Here is a 12685-nt window from a genome sequence, read left to right as displayed (position 1 = left end):
TAATTAAAAAAAAGAAAATCAGAACCGCAGTGATGAATTTGCTAAGTTTTAAGTGCTACAAATACTGAGGGACAATAAAGTAAGCAGCATGCTTTTCAACCTTGAATCCTGGCATGCTGGTTGGATGAGGCTGTAGGAGGCTGGCTACTCTGTACATTTAGCAAGGGATCTACTTGATGGTATTAGTAGTATCATCCGTCCCACCTGCCCAGCCAGGTACCAAAAATGTCTCCAGACATGGCCAAGTGCTCTTTCCAGTGGGCTTGGGGGAACATCTTCAGTAGAGAGAAACTGTAAAGTGACAGAAGACAACGTCCAGAGTCAGCTACCTGTTGCACAAAGCTGTGACTGCATCTGTTTGTTTTTATGCATGATCTCGAAAGTTCTCCCAGGTTTTTTGTTTTGCTAATAGAATTTTCTCAAGGTACAAATAACTCTCCAGAGACAAGAAGATAATTTTATTTTGTTGTCCAGTTATTTTCTTAAAAAACTTTAATGCTTGATAAAATAAAACAAAATTTTAGTACCATAGAAACCTTTTGAAATGTACAATGACTTGTTATCACTATGTACAACTTCAAAAACAGACGCCTCCACCTCCAAATGAAGTCATGCTCAACATCCCAAACAGAGTCAAGCTGAGGGAGCTTCCTGGATGGCCAATGTGAGTCTTGGCTTGGAAGAACTTATATAGTTAGAAAATATAAATAAGACCTTCAATGAGTTGAGAATCATGACAATGCTGTCTGAAGTTCAGACATCTGGGAAGTTTGTATTGTTTATCAGACACCAGCAAGCAAAATGAAACTCTATGAATGTCCAAACTTCAGTTTTCCAGGAGAGGGAGGTCCCACAGGTTCACAGTTGGTCTATCAAAAACAAAGGTTCCCCATGGGGCAGAGCTCACTGTAGGATTCATATGCCATTCTTCACCAGCTCATGAACTCCATTCTCATCGATGATTAAAGGTGCATGGAACTCTTTATCTGCCACATAGCCTTCTAGCCCCTGAAAGAAGGATTGAAATGAAGCAGTCAGAAAAGTAGCAGGTGTTGCAGAACATTACTTTAACTACGTAAATATGCATTACATTTGTTTATGTTGCAGAATATTACTTTAACTATGTAAAGATGTGTTACATTTGTCTATGTTGCATTTGTTTAACAATGTAAAGATGTGTTGCTGTTTTACCTTGCCTGCCTAAGGCATCTGATTGGTCTAATAAAAAACTGAATGGCCAATAGCTAGGCAGTAGTGGGATAGGTGGGGTTGGTGGGCAGAGAGAATAAGTAGGAGGAGGAATCTAAGAAAGAGGGAGAAGAGAACAAGAGAGGAAGAGGGAGATACCCGGGGCCAGCCAGGCACTGAGGAAGCAGTCAAAGTAGAACATACGGAGTGAAAGAAAGGTAGAAAGTCCCAGGCAAAACACAGATGAAGAGAAACAGGTTAAATTAAGTTGTAGAGTTAGTGGGACAAGCATAAGATAAGGCCGAGTATCCCTAACTAATAATGAGTCTCCGAGTTATGATTTGAGAGCCGGTTGGTGGCCCAAAAGAAAGCTTGCTATAAGCAGGTCTTTGTCCCACAACACTGGCCTGGTGGGTGCACTAAAGATTTAAAGTGTGAATGCCAAAAGTTGGTTGGAGAGAAAAATTTAAAGTCCACTTCACAGATTTTGTAGACTAGACTTAATAACTGATTTATGGAAGCATAAGATAAATACCAAATAAAAGTTATTCAAATTTCTTTCTTTTTGGTTTGTGTTGTTTTGTTTTATTTTTTTTTCACTAGTATGGATGAAACCCAGAGCCTAGAACATACTAGCCAAGTGATTATAACACGATTTCTACATTTAGTAAGATGCTAATCATTCATTCCCACAATCATCAGTAAAAACAGTTAATTTTCTAAGCAAGATAGCTACCTCTGCTACTAAAGTAAATAATAAGAAACTCCAGGAAAATGTATGTAAGCAGAACAGCAGGGCACTTCACTCCACGGGTCTGTACGGTATCAGTGCTAAGTGTACGAACAAAGCAGACAGATATCTGGGGAAAACTTACACTGCATTAAAAAAGGCAGCCAAGTGATTATAAAACACTTGTTTCATTTTTAAAAGCCTACAGAGGTTAATGGGCAGGTAAAACATACTATGCATTACATTATAGACTTCTGTTAATGGCAGTAGTTCATTTATGGTATAGACCAGTGGTTCTCAACCTTCTTAATGCTGCAACCCTTTAATACCGTTCCTCGTGTTGTGGTGACCCCCTGACCATATAATTATTTTCATTGCTACTTCATAAATTTAATTTTTCTGCTGTTATAAATCGTAATGTAAGTATCTGATATACAATCCCAAAGGGTCATGACCCACAGGTTGAGAAACACTGGTAGAGATGACAGACACAGCAGAAGTTATCAAGAATTCAGAACAGACACAGCTCCTCCTGCTCACTCCTGGAGGAGCTCCTCAGGAAAACATTGCATTCTCTGAAACAACTTTACTGCAACCTAAAGCAATCCCTGCTTTTGTAGAGTTTATACTTTAAACTGGTGAATAAAAATATATATTCACAGGTATACACTGTGGCATGATCCACATGAGCTAATCAACATATCCACCTTTTCAAATACTCTTTATACTTCTTGCTGGTGCAAACATTTAGCTATTTGGAGATACACAGTACTTTGTAACAGAACAGAAGGGAAAGTGAAGCAAACTTACTTCTCCAGCATAGGAGACGAGAGGAGAGATTTCACACTGGATTGGTACATCGTTGGCATCTTTCAAGCTAAGAAAAAATACATATGCATGTTAAGATTCTGCTTCCCATGTTACTTGCTAGTATGAGAATAAAGACCATAGCTTTCCTTTGAGAAGCTTGCAAGTAACAAAATTCTAGTTAAAGAATGGAGCCCACCCTGGACCCTAGTCTCCACTCCACTGTTAACTCCCCAAAGGTTAACACATCTCATGGTCAGATACAAACTACTTGGCCAAGTACCTATAACCTCTTCCAGCTCTTTATATACCCCCCTCTTACATAATCTCATTTCCAATTTCAGACAGTTCATAAAAAAGGGACTATTGATTAGACACATACTGTGTGCCAGGCCCACGCTAGGTCTCTTGAATCTTTCATATTTATTTTAATTCTCACACAGCACAAACTTGCAAGTCAGATCCTAACGTTGATTGACAAATACTCTAGAGCTACACTGTCCACACTGTGGCCACAGTGCTACTTAAAATGAAAAAACTCAAATTAGTTAGAATTTCAACCTTCAGTTATCAGTCATAATAATCACATTTCAAGTGCTCAGGAGCCACAAGTAGGCAATGACAACCAAACTGGACAGCATGGATAGAAAACATTTCCTTCCTTGTTCAATGACAAGGACAAGATTTTCTTATACAATCTATTAGCTCAGTTAATTTATTAATATGTCTCAAAATACTTATGCTATCAAAAGTGTTCTTTAAAGTATTAAGGCAGAAAGTGCCTTAATACTTTAAAATCCAGAAGGACAAACACGGTATGTACTCACTCATAAGTGGATAATAGATATAAAGCAAAGAACAATCAGACTGCAACCCACAGAACCAGGGAGGCTACATAGCAGGGGGCACCCTAGGATGACTGTGGCTTAGAATAAGTTTTGGTTTTACTCAATCACTGGGCAAGCCTCAGTGAAACATTTCACTATTAGGATAAGAATTTGTACTGTATCAAGCTGACAATAGAAAAATAAAATAAAGTAAAATAAAATAATAATAATAATAATAATAATAATAATAATAATAATGAAGGTGCCAAGGCAAAGTCAAGGACAAAGTCATCATCTGTCAATTCTAGGTCACAATGTGATATCTAGACATTTGGAATTCTGAATTTCTGGATAATCTGCCATAAGTCAATAGTGTTTTCCTTATAGTCAGTCCTTGGAGAGCTGTGCTATTTGTTATCTCAAGAATCTTGCCAACAGTAGGTTCAGAATGTAGCTCTCCAAGACTAAGGAGTACCTATGCCACATACACACTGCCTGATAACATCTCCTCATTTCTATGGCTATGTGCCTTGAATTCCAACAGGCCTGTCAGAAATGGACTATTTCTCCTGTATACGGTACTTTAGAACCTAGGAGACTAAAGCAGCTGCAGCCTGTGAGCTTGCTGGATATATGACCAAACAAACCTAAAGGTAAATGGCAGTCTAGTATCAAGAAAAGAACATAGGTCTCCACACATGTGTGTCATATTCTTATGACAAGAGGTCTAGCCCTGTCCCTCTGGGGAAGCACAGTTATACTGAACCAAGTAGGGAAATGAAGGCCTATCACACTGATAAGATGAATGGAGCCCAGTTCCATTTCATCCCCTGAAGTATTCAGTTATCATGATGAGAATGTAGTTTGAACCCAAGAAACAAATATATAACTAGTCTGACTATATGATTTCTGTTCTAGACCTGCAGTGGTAGCCTTTGAATCCAAATGGGAAGAAACCAGGAAAACGGACTTCAATAGCCAAGTTTAGAGGTCCTGGAGGAGGAAGACAGAAGTGGTCATCACCAAACAGACTCTCAGCTTACAGGTGAAACAGCCCAATAACAAACTGGTCCTAATTTCCTCACCAAGCAACTTCCTTAGTAGCCAATGGTAAGTGAAGATGAAACGTAAAAACATCACTTTTTGTCAAGACTCCACATCCTTGATTCCACTCTTCAGAGTACTTCTCTCTCCCACATAAAGTATTTTCCTTCTCATACTCATTTTCTAATTTTTATTTATTATTGGGGTGTGTGTGTGTGTGCCTCTAAGTGTGTACACGTGCAAGGTTAGGCTTCCCACCGTGCATATGTGGTGGTCAGAGGACAACTTGCAGAAGCCTTTTATGTAGGTTCCAGGAATCAAATTTAGGACATCGACTTCTGTGACAAGTGCCTTTACCCACTGAGCCATCTCAATGGCCTTCTCCATCTCATTTGTAAGTATCTTTCTCACTCTCTGTAGGCATCCTTTGACACTGAGGATTTTTTAGTAGGAATTTCTTATGAGTCCATGATGTCATTTGGTTGATTATTCTACAAAAAAGGTAATGGGAAGAACACTAAGAGTCGGGCGGTGGTGGCGCCCACGCCCTTTAATCCCAGCACTCCGGAGGCAGAGACGGGCAGATCTCTGTGATTTTGAGGACAGCCTGGTCTACAAAGCAAGTTCCAGGACAGACAATGCTACACAGAGAAATCCTGTCTCAAAATAAAAAAAAAAAAGAAGAAATACTAAAGAAAACAATCCAAATAAGAATGTTTCTGGATCTTAACAAAAAATAGAATAATGTTGCTTTTAGCTATATCATTAAAAAACTGTTTCACTTTTAAGGTAACATTATGGTTCAATAAGGAAACTCAGAGTCAAAGGCATATTTCCTAAATTATAAAAGTAGTTTGTCTCCATATTAAAAACAATGGATTCGACAGAAAATGATAAAAGGCTCTGTGTCCCAGCTCCCATGGTGTAAGTGGCGACAGTCATCTACGACTCCTGAAGAAAACAGACAGATCTATAAAATGGGATCCCTTTCTTGTCTACAGGGCCCCAGAGACACAATGCTCACAGGCCTTGTCCGCTGGGCAACGGGTAGCCTGACAAAAGGCACATGGATAGAAAGTGTCATCAAGAGTGGCTCTATTTCTGAGACAATTTCCACCTCCAGATTCTTTGCCCTAGACCTTGTTCCAAAATTACCTGAAAATCTTAAAATTCAAACCAAATCCAGTGTAACTTTTAAATGTATTTTTTTAGTTTGTATTTTATGTGTACAGGTAGTTTGTCTGCATGTATGTCTGTGTACCATGTACATTCTTGGTGCTCAGCACCCAAGGAGCCCAGGAGGTGTAAGATCTCCTAGAATTGGAGTTACAGATAGTTGTGTACTGCCTTGTGGGTGCTGAGAATCGAAATCCAAGTTCTCTGCAAGAATAACCATTGCTCTTAACCACTGAGTCTTTTCTCCAACCTCTAAATCCAGTATCTTTTAAAGGGCAGCAAAAATATCAGCTGACCTTTTAGCTATAAAGATAATGGCAAAAAATAATACAAAAACAACAATAAAAAATCTTTTTGGTAACCAGATGAGAGAGATTATACTATTTCTAGCTATAAAATGGACTGCTGACAAAGAAGAAAATATACATGCTTTAGAATCAAAATAACTCACCATGATGAAAACACAGTGGACCCTAGCCACACATGGTGGTATGTGGCCATAATCCCAGCACTTGAAGGCAGACAGGAGAATAGAGTTCTAGGCCAGCCTTGGCTACAAACCAAGACCCTTTCTCAAAACAATAACAGAGCCAAAAAAAAAAAAAAATGTGCAAATAAAATAAAAGATGTCTTCTCCATATCAGAAGCTGTTGAATGTCAAGAGCAGTCAACCTCCATATTGAGAGCATATATACTGAATTCAGTAAAACTCATCACAGAATGCTATTTTTATCTAGCTTATCCTACAAGGGATATACTAGGCTCCAACTTTGTTCTCACTGCCTGTAACCTGCCCTGGATCCCAACACCTGTAAACATGTCACTATGGGCTCAAACACCCATGCTCAGATTCTTTAGTAAAGCATGCTCCCCACTTCCTGCATGCACCGATTCTGAGTTAGTGTTATCCAGATAGATACCTGCCACCAGGAAAGCAGCGCACCCACACCAGAGCTTCAATCATCCTCCCTCCAGAAGCCCAAAAGACAGAACACTAAACTACGATGCCAGTTAGTATGGAGAGAAGCACAGCCCCATCACCATGCACTGCAGGCAGGCTGGTATATTTACTTGTGATTGACATCAGCTGTGATGGTCTCAGACTTTCCATTTGTAGCACTGCTATGTAGGAATAAATAAGCATTAATGGGAATGGAAACAAATAATAACAATGAAGTGGAGCTGCAAAATATACTTAACCAAATGGCATGCCCTTATGGTAAATCATAAATTTGGCACTATAAACAGTTAAAAAATTAAATTAAAAAAACCAAACTCAATAACCAAAGATGAGCATGAGAATAATGTGACATGTCACAGAGTAAGCTTACTGACAAGGCAGAGCCTGCTGTAAGTGGCCTTGACTCAGAGACAACCAGCACCATTCCTTCATAGAATCTGTCATGGGACAGTGCACTCCACTGCCCAGTGGTCCAATGTCTGAGCTTTCTAACACTTTGGTGCATGCAGCAAGAATTTTACCTCTTAAGAACAAAAATTAAATGGCAAAATAATTCACCTAAGTACAAAAACACAAAAGACTTACAAAGGGACATTCTAGGTGCCAGTGAGTTTTATAAACTCACAGTGACTAAGACAAGGATTTAGGTTAAAAGTGCTTTATCTAAAATTGGAATAGCTCCAAGTACCGTTTTTCTTATCCTCTGAAACCCAAAACATTTCTGAAGTTTGTGTATCACTGAATGTGATGGGCACTCCCTTCCCTTCATGGCACCTTCTCTAGGTCATTACAAGAGAATGTTGCAGACAACCTGTAGGTGAGAAAGTTCTGGTGGGTCTCAAAAATAGCCAGGGCAGTAGGAACAACTTCTGTGGCTAAGCACCTTGCCTGTGGTACAGTGTGCTGCTAATAACGTTAGCCACATGACATAGAAAATTATCGTCTGACCAGTATTTAGTAGAAATTATTTCATTGACACAATGAGGATGCTCAAAACAAACAAACAAAAATCTGAGAGCTCTTCAAGAGCTTCCTCTGAAAGAGAAGTGAGGCTGACATTCCCACGGAGACGGGCAAAGCTGTGGTCACCTTACATCAGTAATTACTCACACAGTGACACTTTAAAAATAAGTAAATAAACAAGAAACGGTCTAGGGATTCGTCAGGTGGAAGAGGAAGAAGTTCAAAGCAGTGCATACATACAAGCAGAGGCAGCGAGGGACTTACCGGGGGATTGCTGGGAGGCGCGAGCCGTTCTCATCTATGAAGTGTCCCCCCGCATTGAGGACCCAGCAGTGATGGAGGGACATCAAGGCATGCCTCGCAGTGGTCGGGTTGTCCTTCCCATTCTGACTGTCTGCATTCTTGAGAGGGGAGAACTCGTCTTCCCGTAATACTTCATACACCACAAACTTCCTGGAGTGGAGCCACAGAGACTTCATTCATAGGAAATACAACCATCCACACAGCCTCTGATCCCTCCCAACATGCCTAGCCTTTGGGACTCAGTGACTAGGCTTCTTCAGCCAATTCCAAGTAACCACAAATAGTGCTCATCACTAATCCACAGAGAAATGGAACTTCTTTCTCCACTGAAAAATGAAAACACCTTTCCACAACACTAATTTTAGGATGAGAAAGACAAAAAAAAATTAATGTACAAAGATCATATTAATATCTATTTGGAGGGCAGATAAAAAGGGCATTAGTAAAGTATGTGGGAAGTAGACAAGATTCACTCATAGCCCAACATTCAGGAGGTAGAGACACAAAGATCAGGAGTTCAAGCACACCCTGGCTAGTAGCCTGGCCTACACAAACCCCGTCTGAAAACAACAGGGTGAAAAGGGAAAGGAAGACACATGGTTGTGTAAGAACGATCTTCTACAACTAATCTGTTCACTGCATTTTCATACTGGCCAAATCCTAAAAGATGTATCATCAAACATGTGATCTTTATATAGTCTAAAGAGTTCCCTGAACACACACTTATAGGTCAGTTATGCTAAACAAAGCTGGTCAACTGTATTAATCTCTTTAGTCTCTGAGTGAAAAACAAACACCTTTAATGACTTTGCAACAGACCTAGATAGTGGCCGTTGATTATTTTGAATATTCTGCTTTCAGGCAACTCAGACCACAGCACACCTGGCGTGGGAGCTTTAGGCTGGGCAATGACCTTTAGATTATGCACTCGTGATCAAGGTGTCTGGATGAAACAGACACTCTCAAGTGATTCCCGAGCACAGCTTCTCGGCTAACGGTGAAAAAGCAGCATTTCAGGGCATATACTTGATCTCACTGGTGCTAGTCACAGCATACTTTGCAAACTGGAAGATGTCAAAGACAAATTTTTCCATCTTTATTCCATTTGGCTTGTCTGGCTTAATTAAGTGCCCCTGGGAATCCACATATGGAATCTTCTTTTGAGCCACATGGTGCTGCAGCTGAGGTTCGTAGACACTAAGAAAGAAAGGGGGGAAAGTTATGATCATTTTCCAATTTAAAACAGAAAAGCAAATCTGAAAATCCTCAGGCACAAGTATATCAACCAGTAACCCTGAGGTTTTCCAAGTGAAGACATTTAGTAAGTTTCAGCTCATGTGTAAATAGCTTATATAAGTAGATTCCTCCTAGGACATTCAATTGATTTTTACATTGAACAAAAGCCCAGCTGGCCATGGCAGTGCACAGCCCCAGTCCTAGCGCCAGAGGCAGGAGGCTCTCTGGGAGGCAGGGAGATCCTGCACCAGGGAAAGCCTCCCGCCCAAACCCAGCACCTGACACAGCTCGTGAAAAGCTGTCACACGTGAAGAGTTTTTTCTCTGAGAACACTCATCCACCAGAAAGAAAATGACTTCTGTGGAGCAGGACTTGGGGTTTCTACCTACCTCCCCAAAGGTCCAGTTTCTAATTAACAACAATTAAAACTAGGGTCCCTATTTAGTTCATACTTGACAACATCTTTCAGGAATGGCACAGTGAAGAAATGATTGGCGATGTTTCCAGCGTTGAACATCAGGCGTCCATCTGAACTTCGTTTCTGAGCTGTGGCCAGAGAAATCTCACTGTATTCTACCACCTGGTACACTCCGTCCACTCGGCAGACCACTCCAACTGGTTCTGTGGGGTTTGTTTTCTCGACCACCTGCCCATCCAAAGAAGACAGTGGTAAAGGAAGAAATTTAATTAATGGTTCTTTTGGATACATGCCATATGAAAAGGCCACCTTTACATTTTGTTTACGTTGTTTTAAATTCAATCCAAGAGAAGGCTTTAGCTTTAAAAAAAAATAACTATATTCTTTGACAGACTTCTCTCCAACCAGAAATCAGGGACATTGTGTCCTTCCTACTTACCACAAACCAAAACCAGAGCAAAAACATCACTACCTACATCCGGCCCAGGGGAAACCAGGACAGGGACCACCACTACCTACATCCGGCCCAGGGGAAACCAGGACAGGGAATAAATAGATGAAGAGCCAGTTTCCCCAAATACCTTGCATTTCTAATTTAGCTTATCCTTAATCACACTTAAATACTAGGAAAATAATTTATCTGGGAATCCTAACACAAAAGATGCAGGGAAGGCATTCTCTCTCACTTTAAACTGCCCAGATCATTGCTTCACTGGAATTCTGTTTCTTGCGTTTTCAGTCAACAATTAAGCATTTTCCTTATTTCTCAGAAACCTGGATAGGAAGCAGGAAGGTGGAAACAGGCGGATCACCTGGCTCCCACCCCCACTTCAGTCTGAAGACTACTCATACTTATTCACTTCATGCTGGATTTCATTTGAAGTACAAGAGTTTAAGCCTTTAAATGTCCTGAAAGCCAGTGATTTGCTCATTGAATACTGGCTCTAGGCTGACAGAGAAGATGAGGGAGAGTGTCTATCTATCAAATCCAAGGGCAGAGATAACATGCAATTCTTAAAATCCCTCAGGTGAGCCTGGCATGTTACTACCCTAAATTTCAACATGACCTGAGCCACATACCTGGAAGAAAACTAAGGACTAACTCCACATTGCACTAACATAAAGTCAAAATTCATACTGAGTGTGATGGATTGTGCTGCTGTAATAGAAGCACTCGAGAAGCTAAGACAGAAGGACTGCTGCAAGCATCAGGCCAGCCTGGACTACAAAGTGATACCTAATTAATTATAATGAAGTGTTCAGATGAAGTCATGAATAACCCATCCAAGAATCACATAAAAATATATATATACTTGACAGCACTGTTTATAACACAGTGTGTGGCAGAGTGTTTAAAAATCTGTCCCCATCTGGAAAGTATACCCTAAGTCTACATGAAATATTACCAGTAAGCTTCTTAGAATACACAGGGCCAGTCCCGGTCTCCTCAGAGAACTAAAGCCACCAGTGAGGACTTCATTTACACAGCATTTAGAGGCCAGGCGGGGGTCCTGCACATGTAAGAGCCTGTGAAGTCAACTGTTTGTCACCCAGAAAGGGACACAGTACTGACTGAGAAGAAAGTTTTAACCAAGGAGGTAGATTAAAATGGAAGGAAACATACAGCAACATGATTTAAAGCGATCAAAGCGTGTTTGTAATTCCTGTCAATCAACCTATCACCACCCTCACCCCCTCTACTCTCCAATCGATGTCTTACCAGGCAGAGGACTTCCAGTTTTTAAATGCACGTGAGGTTGACTTTCCAGTCACCACTATCCCCCACACCCAACCAGCCATGAAAGACAAAAATAATCATATTCATTTACGCTGTTCACATTATTAGTATAAAACTCTAAATTACAAAACTAAGTGTCAATTGCAAAAATTGGAAGTTGTATTCTACTGAAAAATTCTATCGTATAAAAATTAGCTGATCAATAGTTTATAATGTTCCAAAAAGCAAGAATCCAAGACATAATTACTGTAATCACTTCACAAAAATGGCACCCATTAAAAATGGTTCCTAACTTTTTGTGTTTGTGCTTTTTGTAAACTACTTCATTCTTCAAGTTTGTCACTCCATAAAAGAGTATTTAGCCGGGCGGTGGTGGCGCACGCCTTTAATACCAGCACTCGGGAGGCAGAGGCAGGCGGATCTCTGTGAGTTCAAGGCCAGCCTGGTCTACGGAGCGAGATCCAGGACAGGCACCAAAACTACACGGAGAAACTCTGTCTCGACAAAAAAAAAAAGAGTATTTAATGCATCAAGGTAAAGAAAGAAGTTACAAAGTACTACAAATAAATTTACTACCATATGCCAGGGCAATGGTGGCACACAGCTTGTGGGAGTAACCAACCAATAACTGATTTGACTGAAGGCCCACTCCATGAGATGGAACCCATAATCAACACTGCTGGGGTGACCAAGACTCTGAGATTAGATAGCCCAGGAACCTGGGGTAACATCAAATAATACTAAAAAAAGAAAAAAGATGTAGTGATAAAATAACTCCTAATGATATTCTGCTATACTCATAGATCAGTGTCTTGCTCAGCATCATCAGAGAAGCTTCCTCCTGCACCAGATGGGAACAAATACAGAGACCCACAGGCAGACATTATGCAGAGAGTGAGAGACCTTGGGACACTCAGCCATAAATGAGATGTCTCCATCAAATGCCTCCCCTCAGAGCTCAGGCAACGCCGTGGAAGAGGAGGCAGAAGGAGTGTAAGAGCCAGAGGGGATGAAGGACAGCAGGAAAACAAAGCCTTCCAGATCAACATGCTCAAAGCTCACAGGAACCCACAGAGACTGAAGCAGCATGCACAGGGCCAGCACAGGTCTGCACTAGGACCTCTGCATGTATATTATGGCCTCCAGTTTAGTGTTTTTACGGGGATTCCTGAGTGTGCAAACAAGTGGGTCTCTGATTCTTGTGCCTTCTCTTGGGCTCTTTTCCTTCTGTTGGTTTGTCTTACCCAACTTCAATGTGACAGTTTTTGTTTTATTTTGTTATAATTGTAAAAAA

The 12685-nt window shown here is 40.6% G+C and overlaps 1 protein-coding gene across 3 annotated transcripts in view; it reads right to left on the bottom strand.

Moving 5' to 3' along the window:
- Positions 1 to 435: 435 nt before the first annotated feature.
- Positions 436 to 12685, bottom strand: part of Uap1 (UDP-N-acetylglucosamine pyrophosphorylase 1) — a 36657-nt gene continuing 24407 nt past the window's right edge. The window contains exons 6-11 of one of the 3 annotated variants that reach the window (XM_059280235.1): positions 9688 to 9881; positions 9056 to 9196; positions 7961 to 8149; positions 6844 to 6894; positions 2729 to 2795; positions 436 to 1008 (exon numbers count right to left, since the gene is read on the bottom strand). In XM_059280235.1, coding sequence (XP_059136218.1) covers positions 916 to 1008; positions 2729 to 2795; positions 6844 to 6894; positions 7961 to 8149; positions 9056 to 9196; positions 9688 to 9881 — 735 coding nt within the window. In that variant the 3' untranslated portion in view covers positions 436 to 915. The remainder of the gene's footprint in view (positions 1009 to 2728; positions 2796 to 6843; positions 6895 to 7960; positions 8150 to 9055; positions 9197 to 9687; positions 9882 to 12685) is intronic. The other 2 variants (XM_059280236.1, XM_059280237.1) reach the window with 2 other exon arrangements.

This window comes from Peromyscus eremicus, chromosome 15, assembly GCF_949786415.1.
Source record: "Peromyscus eremicus chromosome 15, PerEre_H2_v1, whole genome shotgun sequence".
Taxonomy (NCBI): domain Eukaryota; kingdom Metazoa; phylum Chordata; class Mammalia; order Rodentia; family Cricetidae; genus Peromyscus; species Peromyscus eremicus.
The sequence above is the reverse complement of the archived record's forward strand: the minus strand, read 5'-3'. Positions and strand labels throughout refer to the sequence as shown.